Raw genomic sequence first — 24,180 nt, forward strand, 5'->3', positions numbered from 1 at the left:
GCTGATTGGTCGAATGTTAAGAGCTCTTTTCAGAAGCTGCCGACATGCTTCCGTGTCTTGATTAGAATTTTTCGCCTGTTTTTCTAAGGCATTCCATGAGATCTTTATTTTTGACTGCACTTGGAAAAAATAAGAGCATAAATTAGAAAATAAAAATAGAAAATAATAATAATCCCATTTTAAAAACAGTTTATAGGTATTTAAAGTTAATTTTTAAACCCTTTTTTATGAAACATATGATTTTATAGGTATAAACCCTTTTAAAATTTATTTTCCAGTGCTAAGGCTTCCACCGATCTTTGCATTTATTAATAAACAAACTGGCTGTAGTTGTCACAGCATATTTGCATTGATATTTTAATTTCAGACATCTGCGTCTAGTCTGCTCAATGCTTGTTCGATTTGATTACTTTTTTCCCCTTTTTGAATAAGAGTCTTAACTAATATTGGAAATCAAGTTGCCGGTTGGCAAGGGGAAACTGGATTTTTGCGAAATTGCTATATGCGCTCGACTTGATTGCTTCTTGGCTTTAAATAGAATATGAGTTAAATGAGTTGCCAAGCTGATAAATTTATGTTCATTTTTGCAAAGGTTATTGAACGTTTAATCATATATATTTGAATATATTTTGAATAATTATGCCCAGTGCATCTAAAATATATTCACCACACTTTGAGAGGAAAAAGCTCCGGCTCTCTGGGTCTCGGCAACTCCATCCGGCAGCATCCTGTTGTTTGGTCCTGGCTGGCCGAAGACACGAACTCAACAGCCGACGAGTCCTTACTGGCAGAACGGCATGTCCTTTTCGCTGGCTGCGCGCTGCGTTCAGTTGCGTTTCGGTTACTGGTTCACTTAATATTCAGTTCGCTTGAGGACGTGCGTGCGGCAGGACTTGTGAGCGGAACCTCGATACGGCACTTGCCTGGCGGTCAATTGGTTAATGTGGCAACAATCGAACGGCCATCGCCCGGATGGGCGAACGGATAGACGGATGGATCCTGTGGAATGCTGAATATGTGCCAATATGCCAGTGGGCCTTTAATATCCGTGTCGCGTTTGCGGGTGTGTGCCAGTGAGTCAGTGGTGTGAGACAGTGTCCTTCGGCGGACTAACAGGTTCTCCCGTCCTGTCGAGTGTTAAAGTGCGGCCAAAAGTATTTCCGAAACAAAAAAATACGGCAGAAAGTTACAAATCTGCTGTCGCCTCTGTTATTTTTTTCGTCGACAAAAGTTTTTGGCCGAAAGGATTAAAGCCCTGAAACGGACCTACTGGAAGGTAAGTTGTCTAGTTTGTTTTTGTTTTTTACGGGGCTTCTGTTTTTTAACTCCATTTGGGTACTTTACCGGAAGAAACTTCAGTGTTGTCCCTTAGTTTTTCCTTTTGTAAGTGTTGTTTCGGGTTCACGCACTGCCCTGGGAGCCATAAAATAAATCAGCTAACATGTAGGTGGCCCTTTGTGCCGACTTCAATTTATTTTGGTCTCCGATGTCCCCGTCTCTGGATAGGGAGATAATCTATAGTAATGGCATCTGTCGGGTATAAGTTATGGGGATTATGAAATTAGAATTCATTTTTTGGGTAAAAGATTACAAGCAAGATAGTTTATACAAAAATAATATAATTTAATAGAGAATTATGGATTTTAAAAGAGGTTTCTTTTTGCATTAGTAGTTTTTTTATAACTTATCATAAAATTTATTAGGAATTATAGAAGCATGTGCCAAATCCTTAGTAGAACTTTGACCTAATAAAACCACACATTGTTTAAAGGGTCAACTACTTTAACTCCCATTCTTAGGGTACTCTCTTTATGGAATATTATTTAAAATATGGATTTTTTCTCTCAAGGGTCATCGTTGGGCCACAGTCTTTTGTTTCTCAGTTTCCCCAGACACTATCCATTGGCTTGCCCTTCTGCCCATTGTAGTTGGCTGTTTTTGGCCAAAACCAACAGCAAAAAGGTTTAATTTATGGTCCTTTCAGATTGGCCCTATGCCCACGATACATTTGCGAGACACTCATGCAGTGCCGAAAAGTTTTTTGTTGGCTGTCAGCTACGGTGACATTTTATGTGGAAGGACCAACACCAACACCAACACCAACATAACACAACAAACACACACCAAGAGCAATAAACATAAACTAAAAATAGTCACAAGTGCCCAACAAAAAAGTGCCGTAAAAGAAGTCGCCAAGGAATGCCAGTTGCCATTCCTCTCATTTATCAAAGTTTCACTTTTATGCGAGATTCGTGCTAGCAATGAAAATCCGTTATGCTTGGTAATTGAGTTATGAGCCGCCAACCAGAAGACTAACCCAACAAAAAAAACACATCAGGACTGCTTAACACTAACTTACCCACGAATACAGACAACAGCAAAAAACAGTTGCATTTATAGAGCAGACGTCACAGATGCCTTAAAGCCTGCAAAAAGGACATAAAACAGGGCAAGAGACAACCACGAAGGAGTAAAGCTCGAGCCCGAGCCACGAGAAATGTAATTAAGGCGGCAGAGTGAGAGTGAGACAGTAGGGCCATAAAACATGTACGCAAACAAAAATTAAGGCATAAACTACAATTGTTGAGATTATTGCACGTCGTGAGCTTAATGCAGCAGACAATGAGGACTGGAAGGACTCGTCGTTGCGTCGGCAAATGGGATGTCCTTTAATGGCTTTTCGCCTGCTTTATAATTTCGCAATTGTCATTGTCGTCACTGGCATGTAATTTCGCTTGATCGAACAGCTATTTGCCAGCCCGGGCCTGGTGTGGCTTCTGTTGCTGTCTCTCTCTCTGCTTCTTCTGCGGCAAATGGGGCGTATACACGATATGAATAATTTATGTTTAAATTGGAAAATGACTCGCAAACAAATAAAATTCTAATTGCCGGTTAGAACACACGCAGAAATGAGGTTAAATTGGTTTAAAGTTAAAGGAAAAGCCACAAAAGGGTCTACGACCTACACTAAGAAAATGGAAAAATAAAAATTGAGAAAACGTAATAAGTAACTTTATATTTTTCAAATTAGTCAAGAGGCTACTCGAGTACCTATTCATTTTCATATTTGTTACAAATTAAGTTTCAAACTCGACCGCATCGGCTCAAAAATGCTTATAAGTTTTCCTTATTAATTTATGCGAAAACCATGAAAAGTTTTAAGCCCTTTTCTTTATTGATAAAAATGGTATAAAGTTGGCAGTTTTTGGAAAGTTTTCGCCCACCTTGATTTTTGATGACAGGTTAAGTCAACTCAAGATTTAAAAAATATAAAAATAGAAGAAAATGTCAGTAAAGGTAAACTTTCTTGAGTGGAAAGTGGTTAGGAAAATGAACCCAGTGGCTTTAGTAATGAGATTCCTAGAAAATACTGCCAGCTAGCCGTGGCCTAGGAGGAGTAGCAGTAGTAGTCTAGAAAAATATTTCGCTAGGCTGCCTGTGGGGACAGGCCACCAGTCACCATGTGCAGGGAGGCGGGGGTTTTTGGTGGCTTGGTTGGACTTTGGCCCCCACGGGCATCGGAAAATAAGCGGGGGCCTGCCATTGACAACAGCTGCTTTCATGTCTGCGACCTACTGACTTGTGTAGCCTACTTTCCGGCGTCGAGAGAGGAGGGGCTACCCCACACTTTCCCACTCGCACACTCCTTTTTCCACGCTCCTGCGGAAGCTGCGCTTAATGGCATCGCCGGCCTTGCTGCACTTGCCGCCCCGTGCCACGCATCAGTCCAACAATTTTACCCTGACGCTGACGTTGACACAATTAAGTGCATGAAAAATACTTTGAAAATTTAATTAAACCGCCCGCCATTGACGTCACCACATAACCGAGTCAATATACATAAGTATGTGGATTCCTTGTCGGCCCCCAAGGAATGCGCTCCCGAGCATCCAACTCCGGGCCATTTGTCATGTGCGCCGTGATCTCATCGATGGGCTTGTGGTCTGATTGCCATTCCGCATGACTTAATGACGGCTTGATAAGAATTCCCAGGTTTCGAGTACCCTATGTTAGTTATAAAAGTTGATAGCAAACGACAAGCAGCAATCATTCTGCAGATCGTTTCTGAAGGCAATAAGGGCAACCTATTTTCAAAGGTGTTGCAGTAGAGTGACTTTGAAACTATTTATTCGGTTACTCTTTATTTCAAATATTGACATATTGTGACTAATCATGTGGCATACAATTATGTCATCAAGTGTATGAATATTTTCCAGTTTTTCAAAGAAAATATTATTTTTTAATTACTATTTTAAACCGATAGTATTTCCCCTTGGGTAAAATGATCTTAGAGTTTTATTGTGGATTTATTTGTCCAAACCATAAAATGTGTTTTACATGAAGCTCTGCCAGGTTAAACACCACACAAAGGACTGATGTTTGAACAATTTAACAAAATCACATACATAAGATTCGACAGAAAGCAAATAATTTAACCAGAAGACCCAGCACGTGATGCAAACACACGGGGCGAGGCCTCACCTGGGCGAATGGGCTGGAAAATGCTCTGCCGAAATGTAATTTAAGTTCGTAAAACATTTACTTTATGGCAAATAAAATGTAGTGCCCTGGATGGGTGGGGCTATAAGGGGCTGTGTTTGCCTTGGGTTTTGCCGGCAAACATGTTTGCTTTTAATTAAAGGCCAGCAGGGACAGAGGCTGAAACTAAGCAAGCTTTTGCCAGCCCAACGAATTGCGATTTCCGATGCGAAATGAAATGAAATATTTTTCAATATATGTAGGGGGGGGTGTGTAGTGACCCAGAGCAATATAAACAAGTTGAGGCTGAAATAGGGTCACTGAAGGATCTGTTTCGCTCTCTGTGTGTGCATATTGCATAGCACATTATTTATGTGAAATCCATGTTCCATTATATTTCATAAGTGCAGTGCCGGCAATGGGAAATGAAAAGAAAATAGTTTCTCAGACAGGCTGCCAATGCCACGCCTCTTTCCACTCTGGCTGGCATAGTTCAAATATTTTTACATGTCAAATACGGAAAAAAAAGGGAGGAAATTTTCTAGCTGTATGTTTGCATTCAACAAGAAATAGTAGTCAAGGATGGAGGACGGAAAAAAAATAAGTTATACTCGAATGTGTACGCGTACACACGGTTTCAGGGCCATTATGTTGAAGAACTCCCAGGCAGTTGAAGAGACTTTCAACAGTTGCATAGCCAAACTAAAAACACAGCCCAGAGAACCCGGTCCACAGTCCGGGCCATAACTGCCAATGAGAGTTGACTGATGCGATGGGTTTTTCAGCCAAAAAATAGCAAGTAAGGCTGAGTGGAGGGGAAAATCAAAAGGAAAACATAAATCCCACTCTGTGCTGACAGCTGCTGCGGATGTCGACAATAAATCTTAATGCTATGATTTCACAATTCTATACATTTTTTGTGTGTATTTTTAAATGTATTTATCGAGGAGTGTTCCAGGCGAAAATTGAAGCAAAACGTGTTTTCAATTGAAACATTTATCTTTTCTTTACACGCTTCTGAAGGATAGTGTTTTTGATTTATTATTCAAGATTACAATTCCATTCGTGGCTCTATTACGGAAGAAAGAAGCTTGAGTGATTCGAGCTTGCTATTTAAAATATCTTTCACTGAATCATTTATTTCCTGCTGATTACTATCAAAAAGCATCATGTGTTTTTTGTTTGTTTTCCTAATAAACTGAATGCCCTCCCTAATTATTTATGCATCCATCAAGCATATTTCATATGGCTTTGTTGGGTGGGAGTGGAATAATAAATCGCATAAATTACAATTCAATTTCTTAGGGCCTATTATTTAATGCCTGACAGGGGGAGTGAATCCCCGAAGCAGCCACGCCCCTCGCACAGGCTCCGACTTTAGGCCCTTTTCGCTTTCCGCCCTGGCATGTGGGACTGAGAGCCATAAAGCTGAAGCTGCTGCCAAATAGTAATCATATTTTCGGGCTAAAAGCAAGCTGAACAACAAACGCGCTAAGGATAATCCCATTCGGTACAGGCCAATGATTTCAAATGCGCTGCATGACGCCGCCACCCCATCTCACCATCCTGTAACCATCCAGCACCCCTACATCCTTGTCTTGGCGTATTCATAATTCGATTTTTCATGCTTTTCCTCGTTCCCGGCATCTACTTAGGCGCCCCATTTGCTGAGTCGCCTTTTGCCTTGGCCAATGTTTTTGCGATTACGTCGGGTCCATCCCCTCACGCCTGGGGATGTTGTGGAGCTGGTCAGACAAACGAATTATGGATTCCTTGCCATTATCATGGCCCAATGCTCCTTTTGCTCTTCTGTCGGATTATTGGAGGTCCTTTTTATTGTCCTGGAGGAGCAGAAAGAATGCCCTTTTGTTGTTCATTGGCATGGGACTCATGTGTTATAGCTGGTTTATTAATAAAGAAATTGAGATTCATGGCTAGTTTTCGGTTCTACCGCAAAAATAAATGTATGATAGGTATGTATGGCTACAAAATTATTCAATCCTAGCTATATCTTATAGGAAACTTTTGTTACAATTCCAACAATATCCGAAATGACTGCAGCTGTCCCTTTTAATTTTCATACTTTTCCCCGAATCGAATTCACAAAGTTTTGTGAAAGAATGCCACGTCGAGAAGTTCTCTGCGAACTGATAAATAATGCATTCTCTAGTAAGTCAGAGACAAACAACAAGGATGACATCTGACGGTGGATTGTTTGTCGTTTGGCTTGATTTTTCCTGCAAACATGTCAGATATAGTTTCCTGGCTCTTTTATGACTACTTTTGCAGTTAGTTTTTAGATTTCTTTAACTTTAAAGGAAGTAAAAAGGGTAAATCCTCCAAAACATTAGTAGTGTGAGGGATTAAAGTGTAAGAATTTTACCCAAAACTTAGTTCTATCTAAATTTAATTTTTATTACAAAATAATTAGCTTGAAAGAGTATTCAAAGTAAGCTAGTGGTTCGACACAACTTTTCTCATTTCTTGCCGTCGACCAGGAAAATGTCTTCCCTGTCTCCTCCGAAGATCTGCAGTCCTTTGCTGTTTGTCCCGACAACTTTCCGCCAGTCGTCCTTTTTTGCCTTTTGGCTCTGCCTGTTTCCGCTCTGGACAATGACTGTGCTGCTGACCTTGTCCACTGCGCTTTTCCCACGCCGCTGCCGGAGGGACGACCGAGTTCGCTTCCTGGCCATTGATTTTCGCCATCATCAGCGCCAGTTCGGCCCCGTTGCCTCTTTAATTTACAGAAAAAAACGCAACTCGATTTATGGGTTTTGTGTTTTACTATTTTCCGTGCTCTTCTTCATTTGCACATTATTTGGTTGCACCGAAAGGGAAATGTTTTGTTTGACCCGAAACTTGCCCGGTTTTGTTTAGTTTCGTTGTAGTTTTCTGTTCACTAAAAGTTTCTCGTTTGCTGTGATTTCGCTTTTCCTTTTTTTTCGATTGGGCTTTGGGCAGCATTGTTTCGAATTTTCCCTTTTCCCGCAGGCATCAGGTCACATTCCGCATTCTCAAAGTCAGAGTAGTATCTGGGTTTATTTTCATTTAACTGTTTGGTTGGGCGTGCCTCGTCCTTCAGCCTTTTGTATTTTGGGGCCAGCTCGGCTAATGTGGCGTATGAGTGACGTGGCGTATATATGCAATTAAAATGAGAATTCTGAAAAGTGCAAACTTTCATTTTAATCAGGTCACTTATTTATTCTACAGATTGTAGATGATTCAGTTTGATTTATGTCTGAGAAGTGCTTTTATTTATGATTTATATGATACTTTTATTTATAGTGCAATTTCCCATATCTATCCATTGTCTTTTCATCCTCAATTAAAATTTTCACATGCTTTCTTTGCCAAATAGATTCACATATTTTTACTGGCAAGCTCGATTGCCTCGCCCCTTGCTTGACACACAAAAGTGAACATCTCTCCAAGGGATTTAAATAAATCGCCTCCATCACAATACGAAATTGGCAAAAACGTATTATTCACTTTAACACACATTTGCGCACGGCACTCGACGGCAAACGAGCCAAGGACTTGATAGGACCCATCCTCGAACATGTCGGGCCTCAGTGAACAACTGATTGATTTCGGGGGGAGTTTTTTGGGGATGGAGGCTTTTCATGGGAATGGAGATGAGGCTGGGGCTGGGGCCTTCCGAGAGGCAGCTGAGAAGTGCCACTAACAGGCGGTGCAGTCGTGAAGTGGCGCCGCAGAATTGGTGCTACGGGAGGGCGAAAGCCCAAAGACAAAGCGCGAACCGAAAGCACTCAGCGATGAGGAACTGCTCCCCAACCGCCACTGTCAATCCTCTATGGCTGAGGCAGAGTCGGAGGTGGTGGCTGGTGGCAAAGGCAAAGCCAGTAGCAGTGGCAGCCACTTAATGAATGGAAAGTCTTTCTAAACGCCGCCGAGATTGATGACGCACTTGATGCTCCCTCAGTTGGCTGTCGCTGTTCACTCGGAATCTCATTCCCATTGCGACTGCAAAACTTTGCCGCTGTCGAGTGTCCTTTTTATATAGTCAGTCAGTCACTCAGTCAGTTGATCGGTGGAGTGGTCTTGTCACTACCTCTTACGTTCTTTTTTTTTTTTTTTTTTTTCGTTGGTTTCAGCCTCTTCTCTGGGTTGTCTCAGCTCTCGCGCTACTCTGACTTTTGTGCTCCGTCGCACTTAACCAACATTTTGTCATTTTGACAGCGAACACATGGCCCCTCGGCCTCCACCACCACCGCTCCTGTCCTGGTCCGAACGCTCCTAAAGTGCGGCCAAGTAAAAAATTTGCATACTCAGCTAAAGCGACCGAAGCACCAACCAAAAATAAAATGAAAGTGTACTATATACAATGGAATATATATGTATATATATTTTTACGAATTTTCGATGCAAGTGTGTCTCCAATTTTTGGCCACAATTTCGTTCCACAAAACTGCCGCAGTGATGAGACACAATATTTCCCTCGACTTTCCTCTGCCTTAACTTTTACTTTTTGTCTTTTTTTGTGTCGATTGTATTGTATTCGTTCTTTTAGAAATTTCCTTCAAATTTATTCAGCTTATTGCCTGCTGGGGCTAACGTGGCGTATGCGTTATTTTTGTCAGTCTTTTCATCAGGCTAAAATCACTTTCTGGCTTGACAAAGTGAAACGATGAGTTAGGTTTTACATCACAAGAGGCTCATTCATCTGATTTGCAACATTTTAGCAGGTTTATGACACGTTTAAAATTCTTTTTAAAAACAGATGCGTTAAAAACTGGTATATCCTTGAAATAAAATGAAAGAATCTCACTTCAAACGTCAGCTATCAATCAAAGAACTAAAATATACTTTATACTAAAGCCATAGCATAAATTTTATCAAAGAATTTATTTTTGCCTTAATGGCTTTTGGAATTCTTCAGAAATTTCCCACCCAAAAAATATCTAATTAATTTTCGTTTGTCAAAGGAAAATATTTTCAATGCTGCCGCACTTTGCACATCCTTTGGGGGTTATGGCTGAAGTATTTGCTTTGCATAAAGAATTTTATTTATAAGTAGTTGGGTATGTATCTCGGGGGCACACAGCGCATTACTGCATTACTGCAAGGATATTAACCCACACTCGGCATCCAGCTTACTTGAACCTTTCTAAAGTCCTTGGCAACAATTTTTTCCCTCTCCTCTATTTTCAGTCAAAGGATAAGCAAAGCGCCGTGGGCCACTGCCTGAGGAGCAGAGGAGCAAAAAGGACGATGGAAGCGGAAGATATGCAAAGCTAACACCATAAACCCAAAGCCGGCAAATGCGAGTGCAGAACAAACTACGAAAGTGCAACCTGCGCCCAAGTCTAATTAAAAAGTCCCGCGCTGATTCCACGGATTGCTCATACGCCGTGTGGCACGAAAGTGGTTAGTGTGTGATTTAAGGTTTTAAAGCTGAAACTCTTGAATATCGGTCGAAGAGGCTCGAAGTGTGTGTTTCGATTTGTTTGTGGGCCGTCAAAGAATTACTCTGGCATGCGGCTGTTGTTGCCACAACTGTTGCATGCAACATGGATGGCGAAAATCGGATTATACTCAATGTGGGCGGAATAAGGTGAGTTACTATTTTCATTATAAATGTATTACATTTTTGAGTAAATATCTGTAAGTTTTGAATGGTAAATAGTCGAAAGCTTACAGAGAAATCTCCCCATTTTTGTACAAAAAATAAAACCTATATTTCTAAGCTTACTGAATATCAACCATCCATTTTATGAACTCTTCAAATATATTATTTAGTCTCTATATATTTATCTAAGCAATGCCTAAATCACGTAGCATATCCTGTTGATTTAATATTCTCCATAAATGTACACAATAGCACTCGACCCAAATTTTGAGATTGGTCTTTTAGGCTATCGATACAGTATTGGCTTTCGTTTATTTGCTATTTTTTTTGGTTTGTTTGGAAGGATATTGGACCAGGAAAGTTCAATGTATTTCCGTCATATTTTTGGGCAGAACAATAGAGGCGTTACGGAGTCGGTTTTCCCTGCCAACATAACAAAAACAAGAAATAAGAAAAACAAAGCTGAACTAGGAAAATTGTTCACAATTTGTGTAACAACAGGAAATGTTGGCTCTTGCCTCTCAATGTTTTTTTTGTTGCTTTTTTTTGAGGCAGAGTCAGTGTACGTATTTTCATGTAGATAACCGTCCTGGCTTTGAGTTGTAAGCTCCATTATCAGCATCGTCATCGTCATCATCATCGTGTGTGGGAGTGCTCTTTCATTTTTTTTTTTGGGGATACTTCATGTATCCCCCAGGCTACTCGGGCCCTGGGCCCTTGTCTGCTTGAACGCACTTTTCTGGCTGAGGGCCTTTATCCAGCTGCAGATTTTCGTGCCTAGTTAATAATTTATGATTCCGTTAATGGGCATTGCGAGAGGGGCGATTAAAAGGAAATCCGGTTACTTTTACCCAATTTTTTAGTTCGGACTTAATGAATGAAAATACCGAATGCGTCCTTAAAGCTTTCAAAATGAAATGTTAAGCCTACACAGTTTGGCCCAAAGCGAGTTAATTTTATTGCTACTAACATATTTTAAAGGCTCGGTTTACCGCACTTTGCAAAATTAACAACACAATTGAAATTGCATCATCAAAGTATATAGTCTATCTTGGTCCATTTGTGTTTCAAAACCACAGCCCTGACCACAAAAAAAAAACAGTATAAAACAAACGACAAAGTTGTATTGCTTTGGGTGTTTTTATTTTGTATTATTTTTCAAATCCACCAAGCCCATGAAGCAAGCCATTAAATTGACACATTTCTGTGGAAAAATAAAATATATTGTGGTAAACATGGAATTACTTGAATAGGGATTCTAGCAGAATTTTGTGGGTAGGAAATATAGCTTTCGAAAACATTGTTTATAAACTTAAAACTATGTAAATTATTAAAGATCTGGAAGACTTTTAAGTTATGTATACTTCTCTTTTAAAAATCTTTAAAAATGTGCATTAATTTTTAAATTTCCCTTTGTCTTTAAATATAAAATGTTTTCAGTGCCTAGGTACAAAAGCACCGCTTCTTGCCCACTTAAATATACTGAAATCTCGCCCAGAGCCGACATTTGCCATCAAATGGATGAAAGCTTTGGTTTCAGTTTCGCTTAAAGTTCTGTGGATTGCAATGGAGGCAGCAAGTGGGTGCGGGATGGGGTGTTGTAATATGTCACACTACTCGAATGCTTGTTTAAGCCCTGCCTGTGCCTGTGCCTGTGCGCTTCGTGGTGGTCCTTGGTATGTGTATGTGTGTGCTCCTTGGACTCCTTCCAGACACATACATTTTTGTAGCATACTTATGCGGGCCATGACTGGCATCACGCTGTCAGCTTGCCGACGTTTTTAGCACAAATAATACATGTACAATGTACATAGATACACCCACATATATACACTGGGCATTGTTCGTGTGAGCATTAAATAGAATACATTGTACTGTGAGTATGTTTGGCTGTAAGCTGTTTGCTATTTTCCTAAGTTTCGCATTCAAACCGAAAGTTGTCGCCTTAAAGGGAGCACACAGAAAATACGCTTAAAATACGTTTGGTTTGGTGAAGTAGATTAAGTTCTGTTAAGAGTTTGTTACTGAGAAACTTTAAATAATAACTATGATTAGTGAGATTATATTCCAAATATTCTGCAGGATAATTGGTAGAAAGAAGTTAGAAAAAAGGCCTTACTTTTGATGGTGTCTAATTCAAAAGAAATCGAAGAGGAATAATAAGGCGTTTGGGAATATTAGATGGTTGACTTGACTTACTTATTAAAATACTTTCAAATAACCAAATCCTGCAGTAGTTTAGTAAAATCTTCTAAATTAACATACCATATCTGGCAAAAGAGTGACCAACTGAAAATCATTTTCCCAGAGCAATCATAATAGAAATTATATACATATATTTCCCAACCGCCCATCATCAGTCCTTCGGAATAGCGTGTGTAGCCGAATGTGTGATCATAATCATTGTGATTACGCGGCATTTTTTGTCATAAAAAAAAGGAGAGTAGAGTAGGGAGCTGGGCAAATATTGTATAGGGGAATGTCCTGGGAATTGGTCGGTTTAAGGATGGGTGATTCTCGGATCCAGCTGCTCATCAGCGCAGACAATTGCGCACTGATTGTATCTCAGATACACGCACACACACATCACGCACACAGGCAATAAAGTTGCCGCTGTGGTTGCCTTTCAACACAAATACATTATACTTAGTGCCGCTGGTTGTTTGTTTGTGTTGCTGCCACTGCTGCTGCTGCTCTTGTTGTTGTTGATGCTATGTATTTCCGCTGGCATTTTCGCCAGCCATTGTTGGGATTTGTTCTGATGCCTGGCCTCTTCCACTGCTCTTTGCCCCTCAATCTCACGCCATTGTGTGCGAATTAAACGAAATGGCTAATGAAAAGTTTAACAGTCAATAAATAAAGCAGGCTAAACCATCAACCATCACAGAATAGAAGATGAATGTTGATTCCTTCCATTCAATTTCATCTTCAAAGCACCCATTCGTTTATTGGATTTGACTGTATATGGAATAGTCTACGTACAAATCTCAGAAAAGTCATTTAAATTTAAGGATAATTAAGTAAAACTTTCAAATTGAATTTTTTTTATAATCTGGAATGGAAATTGAATTCCTATTACGCGTTGAACTGCCAGACGGGATGGCAGTATCCCGGGAAAGTGTCGCATTGTCCTGCAACTTCAAAGGGCTTTGGTGTGGTTGACAAATTGCTGACAAGCATTCTGCAGCATTTACTGCAGCAAACAAAAAAAAAAAAAAAGAAGAAACATGAAACCGAAACCAGAAAAAAAAACGAAAGACTGAAAGCAAAAGTAAAATGAAAATTCTCGTGCCAGTTTCATTGCTCAAGTAGCCGCTTAGAGGCAAGTGGCAAAGACAATGGCTCAAACCGAGTCCTTCCCCACTGCCTCGCACACACACACACTAAACACACACGTAAACAATAAAAGAAGGGAACCGCCGACCACAACAACAATGCCATAGACGGGAAAAAGCTGACAAAACCACAGCCAACACGGCGAACAACAATTTAAAATCAACAGCTGCGCGTGTCCCAACAGAAGATGCCGGAAAAAAAAGTTTAAGTAGCAACTTGAAACGCTTCTGGTTTTTTGTTTTAAAGGCCAAGAGAGGATAACAGGATGGCAGGATGATGCAGGAGTGCTGGGCGGAAATAGCAAAGTAATAAATAAATTTCCTGCTCTTTTGCTGTTTTATGTTTGGACCGCTTTATTGCGGCTTCGTCTGCAGCGCCTAACGCTTCATTAACTTTTTGGGCTTTTAATATACTTCGGCCAGGACTTCCGAATTTCCGCTGCCTATTTACCCCGTCTTCCGCCCAATCATCCGCCGCCCACTCAGTCCACCCAGCCCCTTCGTCTTTTGGGGAGAGTCCTTGCCGCTGCTGTTGTCACTCAGTCAGGCGTTCATCGAGTTTCGTTTCTGTCTGTTGCGGCCACAAAATTGGAAAATATTTTCGGTTTCTTTTTGTTTGTTTTGACTTTTTTGGTTTTTTTGAAACTTCAGCAAAAAAAAGGGCCATAAAATAAATAAACACTGGAAACAAAAACCGCCTATGGCCTTAGGAAAGACAAGAAAAAATGCGAATACCGCCGAAAAAAATGGGCACTTTTTAACCCTTTGGGGTGTTGAGGTGTGAGATTTTGTGACACTTTGGCTGACGAGAATCCTTTGTGGCCAAAATAAATGCGGGAACATGGTTCTTTCAAAACAAAACATAAACAATGTATAGTTTGTTTTTAAAACATTTTATAAAAACGATTTAAATTCGATTACCATCCTAATCTGAAAACCAAACACCACTATTAGGGCTCTAACTTTCTTCCAAACTTGGTAAATATTTCAAAGTTGTGTGGTGCTCTCTTGTTCGGCAGTTAAATAAACTCGGCAAACTATCAATGCCCCAGTTGCAAGAACTCTCGAAAACAAAAATAAAGAAATCCCCTCAAAGCAATGGGTTAACTCTTCTGCCATGAGTACGTTGAATGTTGTGTTTATATGCGGGGAAGCAATTTTTTAACGTACAAGCTAGGAGCTGGGGGTAGGAACTGGGAGGTTGGGGAAAAAAATGAACAGAACCACAAAATCATATTGTAAGCCTTGTCAGTTGGTACACGCACTCACAGAACACAAACACACACATACACTCGTGCGAATCCCTAGCTATTTCTATACGTCCTTGTGCAAGGACCTCCACTTCCGCATCCTTACCCCGCTGCGTGTGCGTGTGTTATTTTAACAGCAATTTTAATGAAGCGCGAAACCGTTGAAATACAATTTGTAAAGCTGAGGGGCTGTGCGGATAAGGATGTTGGAGCGGGGTCGGATGTCTGGCAAAGTGAAAGATACCAAGGGGAGAGCACGAGTAGGATTGGTTGGGAGCGTGGTGGTGCCTGGAAATATCTGTTTTGGCCAGGTCTTTTTCTGCCTCTGGTAAGGCCAAATAAAAATGGCTGGCAAACGCGTTTTGGACCCGCGCCGCTTGCTGTTACTTTGTGACTCGCAAGCGTGTTTTGTTCGCGCGTTTGTGCGAGTTAATTAAAAAGGGTTTTAGAATCAGCGCACAAAGGGGTCCCCGGAGGGCTCGGAAGGAGCCAGCCGAAGGCTAAAGGAGAACGCAGAAGTCTTCATATATTTCAATGTAATTTCGCCTAGGTCTTGGGGGCATTAGGAGTTATGGCTAAATTTGTTTCGGCGGGCTGGCCTCATAAAGAAAACTTGGGCGCTACTTTATTTTCAATTGTGAGAAGCAGCGGCCCTGAAGATTTTTTAGCATTATTTAGAGATCTTTATTTAAACCTTATTTTGTGAAAAATCACTGTGTACCTGCTAGTATAGCACTGTACCACTTTTAAGTGGCCACCTATTCAAAAAAAACTGCCTAAAACCCCTTGTTCCTTTCAAGCTACCACACTTGTGTATAGAGTCATGTTGTTGGCTTAAAGGACACTTTTCCCCGTACCAGGCCAGCGCTCATTTTTGCTTTTTTTAAGGACCTAACCGTTGTTTGCTTTACGCTGGCTATGTTTGCTTTTTTTAGCCGTCTAGTGCAACGCGGGTGCCTAAGCAAATATTTGAGCAAGTTAATAGCCAAGAGCGCTGGCGATGCCGATGCTGATGCCCATGTGGATGCAGCTTCCAGCGTCTGTGTCTGGCTTTGGTGGCGCCTCCGGCATGTCCCCAAGATTACAAAGGGGACGGCGATAGAGCCGAGGACCAGCCCATCAATGGCTCTTCTCACGCCAATGCGCAATACACTTCCACTTTATGCACATTTCCGGACCAACGCGGCAAAAAAACGAAGGGCTTTTGGAAGGCAAGTGCAATGGGGATTATACGAATATAATTATACACTATCTTGGCTTTTAGTTGGTTAAAGATTATAGATCATTTTGATGAAAAATAAAAGATTTTCTAACTAGTCTTACATGTTTACATGTTTTATAAAATTTCAAAAAAAGAGTTTTAAAACTGCCAACTACATAGCCATATTTGCTTTTGTGACATGTGTAACTGTGGGCATGGCCAGGAGCCGTGCGCGGAAATGCCGTTGCTCTTGGCCAACAACAAAAGGCCCGCAATGCTCACAGGCAGTGGTTCTTACAAACAGACGGCCGCGTGGATGATGCATCGGAACGTTTCCATTTGAAGTGGCATCAAAGCCATCATCGTTTTCGCATTTGCGGCAGTACTAGTCGTAGAGGAGTAGTAGTTGCTCTTTGTTGCTGCCACTGTTGTTGCAGGTTTTGGCATCACACGGCCACCATTTCTACCTTATTGACTGCAACAGCATTTTGGCCCATTTTCATGCGATTAGCGGCGATGGCGTGAAAATCGATAGACTTTGTGGTGGGAAAAATTCAACGGATGTCGGCCCCAATTACGGATTATGTTGAATATTTAATTACTTGGTTGATTTTGTCAGTGGTCTAGATCAATTAGAAGGCTTAAAATAAAAGCATCAAACGAAAATACTTTTATTCAGGTTAAATGCAGTGAAAAAAACTAAAATAAATATTCATTCCTCCATTTTTTAAAACCAAGGATTGGAAACCACTGTGCATAAATCGCATTATAGCCATAAAATGGTGATGTGCTTGTAAAAGCATTTAGCCTGGCTGGGGGAGGCGGTAATAGGCAAACGGCAGAAAAAAAAGGAAAAATCCTGGCTTAATGCTGACACGTCTCACTGATCCTTTCGTAGGCGGTTTATTGGGTTAAGTGTGCTGCATATATATTCCTGAGTGTGTGAGTAACCGAAATTTGATTTTTCACTTATGTTTTGAGTGAAGGGCTTGGCGGGCGTTTGCGGTGCGTTTTTGATGCGTTTCTGGGGCGGTTTTCTAAGCTCTTAAGAAATTTTGATTGCATACTTTGAGGCTGACTGAATTTAAAGCTCCTCCATCTCACTTGTCTGCGGAAATGTCTTGATTCGGGTTACACTGCTAATCCGGGACAGAAATCCTTTTGTTTGTTTGCCCTGTCATTTATGTTGCTGTTGCTTTTTTCGATGTGTTTTCTTGTTGGCTTTGCTCTTTTTCTTTATTTGTCCTACTGGCTTATCTGCGCCGTGTCCATGGCCATTTTCCGGCTAATGATCAAAGTGCTGGCATCGGTCCGAGGTCCCGACGGGTTTCGTTACTTTTCCACTGATTCTTTGGCCCTTCTTGTTGGCTGCCAGCCTTCGGACGCTGCCATAACAATGTAATCGAGTGTAGACACTGCGATAAAGTCGAATTGCCAGGCACTTAGTGGACCGGCCGCAAAGAGAAAAAACTGGTCGAAATGTGTCGGGAAATTGGCCAACACGGTGGCTTTCTCCCTCCCCGGCAATGGAGTGCAAATGCTGAGTTATAGTTTTTGGGGCAGGATAATTAAAGTATAGCGGTAGTTTATAACATTTTTCTGGCTGCCATTAGGTCCGGTGAAAAATGATTTTCAATTATGGCCCGCACTCATGCCTGAACTAAAAACAACAACGCTCGAGCGCACCTGTGCACGCGCCTCAATGCGCACGGCTGCGCTTTTGGCAATCACCCGGATCCGGCTCCTGCCAGAGCACCTCCTTTTCGTCCTTCTCTTAACTGACTTCTATGCCGGCTCTTTCAGTTGGCCACCTGCCATTTGGGGTATTAAAATTGCCCATGGATCATTTGCAATTTTAACAGTTTTCGCAGCTCTCGCACTCACTTGCTTTTTGCCCATTTGCCATTTTTGTAGTTTTTTCACACTCGAATATATATGAAATGGTTGCCACCAAGCGAAAATCAATTTAAATCAACTGAATGGCCAAAAAATAAGAATAATTCAGCTGCCGGCATACAATAATTGCGTATACGCCATGTGGACTATTCTGACTCAAATCGAATCAAGTGCGAAATGGCATAAAAAATGGAGTTGTCTATTGGGAGAAAGGGTTATGGTTAAATGAAATAGAACAATACGATTTAAAACTCATGAATCAAAAACTAAAGAGTGCTACGTGGTTCTATCAACCAGAATTTTAACAAAAATTTTAATAAAATTTCAACTATGTGAGCACTTTGGCAGCTTTGCATCTATGCCAATCTCATAAATAAAACAAATAGCCAGCTGCACTTTGGCCTTTGCCGATAGTGCAAAAAACAATTTGCTGGGAATTGTAAAAATTGAAATACAAATTTTAAATAAATTGCATACAAATGCGCTTATTCAATTTCAAAAACAACAAAGTGGAAAATAAGAGAAAAACTTTTGCTTCTAACCGCAAAGCACTTGACACGCTCAGCTGCTGTCCAATCTAATGGAAAACTTTCAGTTCCCCTCTCCTTGTTTGCAATGATGTCGGATGAAAGACGACCTGCTGTGTCCTCCTGTGTGTTGTGTGTGTCCTGGGTGTGTGCTTGGCCAAATCCCCAAGCTATGCAAATACAGATGCAGATACGGTTACAGGAATACTCACACACTCACTCTGACTAAAACAAAACGTTGAAAAATACCAATAAATGCAAATAAATTTAAGCTTATTTTTCCTAGATGGACGAGCACGTCGCAGCGTCGGAGAGGTCCTTGTTGTTGCTGCTCACTTTTCCGTTTGCTCTTAGCTCTGCGGAAAACCAATCAACGTTTTGTTCAGTGTAAGCTGTGAGCCAGTGCCGGAGTATCCGAGTATCTGAGTGTTTGTTCTGGCTCGGTGTTGTTGGATAAGCAAAATAATGACATTCAGTTCAGAGTGCGCCATAAACAAAGCCAAGAATCTATTGGCAAACAATGGGATCGCACATAAATAAGTCCTCCTAGTGCACGGGAGAAACATTATAGATGTGATGGATGAAACCATTTCGAAATTGGCTGTACTTTTCTGCTTGAATAGATGTACTCTTAAAAAAATAACCAAGTATTTTTGTTTATAACTATACATGTTTCGAAGCCTTTATTTCAATTTAGAGATGTACACTTATTTAATTTAGATATTTATAGTAAAAATTTTAAATCACCTTAACAGGCAGAACCGTTTCACATCCCTCTCGGAGGGCATAATGTCTGGTGCTGCTTAGGAATTCTTCTGGGCCACCTTGACGACAACGCTCTTGACCTCCGTGTAGTTGGAAAGCGCGTACTCGCCGTTCTCACGTCCGTGACCGGACATCTTGTAGCCGCCGAAGGGAGACTGGGCAGCGAGCACGTTGTAGGTGTTTACCCACACGGTGCCGGCACGCAGGCCGTTCACAAGGTAGTTGGCCTTGTCCAGATCCTTGGTGAAGATTCCGGCGGCCAGTCCGTATTCGGAGTTGTTGGCACGCTCGATGACCTCGTCCAGCTTCTTGAAGCGGATCAGTTGCTGCACAGGGCCGAAGATCTCATCGGTGGCAATGGTCATGTCGTCCTCGACGTTGGCGAACACGGTTGGCTCGACGAAGTAGCCGGGCAGGCCCTCGGGGCGTTTTCCACCGGCCACCAGCTTGGCTCCCTGCTTCTCGCCAGTCTTGATCAGGCCCAGGATCTTCTCCATCTGCTCCTCGTTGACCTGAGGACCCTGCTCGGTTTTCAGGTCGAAGGGGTTGCCCAAGGTGCGCTTCTTGGCGCGCTCGGCACTGCGCTCCACGAACTCGTCGTAGATCTTGTCCTCCACAAAGGTACGGGATCCAGCGCAGCAGCACTGGCCCATGTTGAAGAAGAGACCAAAGTGAGCGGTCTCCACGGCGTAGTCCAGGTCAGAGTCGGCCAGGATAATGTTGGGCGACTTGCCTCCCAGCTCCAGGGTCACGCGCTTCAGGTTGGTGTTGCCAGAGGCCAGCTGGATGAGCTTGCCCACGTCAGTGGATCCAGTGAAGGCCACCTTGTCGACGTCGCAGTGGTTGGCCAGGGCAGCACCGGTTTTTCCGAATCCGGGCACCACATTGACCACGCCCTCCGGGAAGCCAGCCTCCTTGACCAGCTGGGCAATGTAAAGGGCAGTCAAGCTGGTTTGCTCGGCTGGCTTCAGGACAATGGTGTTGCCGGTGGCCAGGGCAGGACCCAATTTCCAGGCCATCATCAAGATGGGGAAGTTCCAGGGGATGATCTGACCGCAAACACCCACGGGCTCGTGGCGGGTGTAATTGAAGAAGTCACCGTCCATGGGAATCGTCTTGCCGTGGATCTTGTCCGCCCAGCCTGCAAAGTAGCGCAGGTTCTTGATGGAAAACGGCAGATCCACATTGTAGGCCACGCTGTATGGCTTGCCATTGTCAAGGGTCTCCAAGCTCTGGAAAGATTTGAGAATATTTTATTATTGCTTTAATTGGTGTAATTGATCAATAGAAGATGTGACCTGGAAGGTCTTTTAAAAGGCGGAGATAGTTAAACATCTTCAGAAAATAGCATCCAAATACCAGGTTATACTTACAGCCAAGTAAACCTGATCGCGCTCCATCAGATCAGCCAGACGGTAAAGGAGGCGACCACGGTCGGAAGCGTCCATACGGCGCCATGGGGAGCCCAGCCTAGTTGGGAAACAAACAATAAATTAATAAAAAAGAATGTAATAATATCCCAGTACAATACTCACTGGAACGCCTGACGGGCAGCCTGGACAGCCAAATCAATATCCTCCTTATCACCGGACTGGATTTCGGCAATACCCTCCTCTGTGGCAGGGTTAACAGTGCAGAAGGTTTTGCCCGATTTGCTCTTGTGCCACTCGTTGTTGATGAACAGCTGAAATGATTACCAAACATGAATAGTACCATGTCATCTCCACAATCGGATATATTGCATTTCATTTCATTTACAAAGCTTTGTGAAGTGGCCGAGCCAGGCACTCCTCAACTTGATAAGCCTTTGTTGTGATTAGCCACATGTGCGTGTGCTACCCCATTGGCCGATCGCTGAGTTAGCATGTTAGCTGTCAGTACCCCAACCTTTCGAGCCCTCCTCCTCCTTGTAATCAGAAACGTTTACCGGCTAACTGATTAGAATTGAAATGAAATGAGCTCCCCTCACGTATCACGTCATCTTTGAGTCGGCTTCTGTTTATAAAATTATTTTATGTGTTTTGTTTTTGTTTTTGGTCTTCCTCTGGATTTCACAATCATTTCGCGATTATATGTATAAAAATTTCCACCAGACGCTCAAACATAAATATAGTCGAAGGCTGGCGAAAAAAAAGAGGCGCGTGTCAGACTTTTTTGTTGCCTGGTATGGCCAGACGTCTGGCGAGACGATCGAACTAGTTTGGCCACAAAGCTTAATTTTATACACAAAGTGTGTCATGTTATCTTTATAATAAAGACCCCCAAATATAATCAAGCTACTTGGTGATAAGGAGTGGAATCTGCCTAGGGTTCTACAAAATATGAGGAGGCGTGTAAAATGGTGATTATAGCTTTAGATTTCTATCCCAAAGATTATAGGACTATTTTTGTGCCATGATTAGTTGTGAAGCCGGTGTGTATGAAAAATAGTACAGCTTTATGTATTTTCTATATTTTTACTTAGGAATAATGATACTTTATTTTGAGTTCCATTATGGAATAGTTCCATATCGTCTCGCCACATGTTATGATTTGAAAAAATCCCTAGCTTAAGTCCAACACAGAAAACCCATTTTTTTGCCACTAGAAAGCCATTTATCCTTTTAATTAATTCTACACACAAAAAAAAAAACACGAATCCTTAGGAAATGTTGGATTTTTTTTTTGTAACCTTGAAAGAGACATCTCCGATCCTATTAAGTATATTAAGTACAAATATGTACATATATATATTATTGATCAGGGTCACCTCCTGATCTCTCAGTCCTGTCAGTTTTTCTTTTTCTATGCAAACTAGACTCTTAGTCCTGACGTTATCCTGACTTCAAACTTCGCATACATCTTTTTTTCATTTTAGCACATTATATAAGTCGAAACGGGTATCGATAAACCATATCCCATTTCCATAGAACATCATATATAAAGGATATCATATTTTACGGTTAAAGCTTTGAGACATTCTATGAATTCTATTTGGAACAACTGATTTGATCTGCCTTATGTCTTAGGGAGTTGCAAGGATTAGGTGACTATATCCTATAGCTCTTATAGCTATAATAGAACTATGAAAAATTCTATCAATTTCTTATTATTTTATAAGGGTTGCCTATTTATAACATAACTGCATATCGGAAACAATACAACGTAGGTGTTTTTAGATGATAGAAGCTTGGGACTTCTTCTTGGGAATTTGTATTATATAACCAATTGTATATTATTATATTATTAATATAATTTTATAATGAAATTTTAATAATGAAGAATCGGACTATAACTTATATTTGCGATACATACTGAAACATACATATAATAAAAGCTGCTAATTAACGGCAGGGCTTATTTTCAGTATATTTTAGAGCAATATAAATTATAATTTTCATTGTCAATAAATCTATTTAAAACTATCTAGATAGAAAATCTAATACAGTCCTTAATTTTTTTGTTGTTTATTCTTTTTCTAATTGCGCCACTAATGGAAAAAAATTAAGCTTGCAAATTTGTTGAATTTATGCAAATTTCCCCAGCGGCAGCGACAAAACCGCAAGATATAAGAGAAAAAGAGAGAACTGGCATTAAACAAAATGGTTTTTGTTGTGTGTACTATATGCTGCTGTGACATAACAATGAAACGACAAACAACGCAAATCGAAAATAACAAAAACAACAGCCGGCTACCCATGCTTGCTATACTTGTTTTTGCTTTCAATTTAGCTTTTATCTATTTTTTATTTGCCGGTTTTTCGGCTTGTTTAAACTGGCTAATACCCTACACATTAAGAAAATATATTAGAGTTTGTAAAATTTTAAAATTTAAAATTTAAAATTTTTTTTAGCTATAGAAAAGCTCTTTTTTTTCTGTGTACTTTTTTAAAACTTTAAGAACGATAAACATGTGGTGTACGTGATCTGAATGTTGAGAGGGTCTGATTTTGTTCATTTGCCAATTTCTTTGTTAAGCCCAAGCCATAGGGAATCCTAAACTGTGAAATCTTAAAAACTTGATTTCGCATATGTGGGGCACATGGTGAGGAACCGGGAGGGGTCTCTCACCCCCCGACTTTTGAGCGATAACAGCTGCAGTTGCCAGCCCCAAGGTCAACTCAAAAACACGTTTAGTGTGTGATAACTTATTGATGATTTCTTCTTCTATGCAGGCTGATAACTTGCAATTATTTCTATTAAATTTGAAAGACTTACCCCAGTGTAGAGAATTTCGGGCTTGGTCTGGGGCTGTGGGAGGTCGGAGTAGTGCGCCACAGCTGCGACAAAGTTCTTGGTCTGGGCCCGCAACAAGGCACCGGTCTTTAAAACGCGCAGCATTCTGTTTTTTTTTTTTTCTTAAAAGCGAAAACTTGAAACTAGAACTGTGTGTTGCTGCGGTCGATGGGCAACTGAGTGTTATACGCCCTGTTGCCGCTCGTGAAACCTACGGACGTATTTTTCAAAGGTATCGGGGTGAATTCTCAGCAAACTAGTGATGCTAAAAATATCTAGCTATAAAATAAAAATAAATATATATATACACTATTTTTTATGAAAAGATAAATTTAAAATAAAATTATTTTAGAAGGTCTACATAAAAATAATGCTAAAAAAAACAGATTTCATTAAATTAATAAGTAAAAAATATTAAATCTAATTTTTCTTTAATTTTTTTCTGGCCGAAAAAAGCTAAATACCCCAGGAAGTAATCAGTAGGCAAGCCAGAGCTTGTGAGAATTATATAGTGGGGCTACAATCTCTCAAGTAATCAGAACCAATAAGAGAAAGAGCTCTTCAACACATTCAACAGTTTCAGTAAACAATAACAAAATAAAAATAAAAATATTACTAAAAAATACATTATACAAATTGCATTTGCGTGCGGTTTTATTTGATATGCGAAGGAGGGATTATTATAATATTGTTTATCAAATTGCCATGCTCCGATATGAGAGGAATATATACATACATATAAGCATGGGACCAGGCGTAGAGGCATAAATTATCATACGATTCTTGTTTATAGAGAAAACGTTCCAGAATTAGTTTCTTTGTTTATTTTGTTTTTTTTCTTGATGACTTGCAAATTTAAAATTGTATTTGAACGAGAGTGTTTGTTGAATTTCATGATTAAAAGAAATCAAATGGAAAGCAA

At 40.8% G+C, this 24,180-nt stretch overlaps 2 protein-coding genes across 3 annotated transcripts in view; one reads left to right on the forward strand and one right to left on the reverse strand.

The window, feature by feature from the left end:
• The first annotated feature begins 805 nt into the window (after positions 1-805).
• Positions 806-24,180, forward strand: part of Shawl (Shaw-like) — a 40,053-nt gene continuing 16,678 nt past the window's right edge. Inside the window, exons 1-2 of one of the 2 annotated variants that reach the window (XM_043212673.2) lie at positions 806-1,276; positions 9,652-10,054. In XM_043212673.2, the coding sequence (XP_043068608.1) occupies positions 10,011-10,054 (44 nt within the window). In that variant the 5' untranslated portion in view covers positions 806-1,276; positions 9,652-10,010. The remainder of the gene's footprint in view (positions 1,277-9,651; positions 10,055-24,180) is intronic. The other variant, XM_070277360.1, reaches the window with a different exon arrangement.
• On the reverse strand, positions 18,940-23,442 carry Aldh (Aldehyde dehydrogenase). The gene is made up of 4 exons (XM_043212672.2): positions 23,241-23,442; positions 20,579-20,727; positions 20,417-20,513; positions 18,940-20,275 (listed from the first exon to the last, which is right to left on the reverse strand). Exons 1-4 carry the CDS (start codon positions 23,361-23,363, stop codon positions 19,082-19,084), a joined length of 1,563 nt encoding a protein of 520 aa, XP_043068607.1. The 5' UTR covers positions 23,364-23,442; the 3' UTR covers positions 18,940-19,081.

This window comes from Drosophila bipectinata, chromosome 2L (genome assembly GCF_030179905.1).
Source record: "Drosophila bipectinata strain 14024-0381.07 chromosome 2L, DbipHiC1v2, whole genome shotgun sequence".
Taxonomy (NCBI): Eukaryota; Metazoa; Arthropoda; class Insecta; order Diptera; family Drosophilidae; genus Drosophila; species Drosophila bipectinata.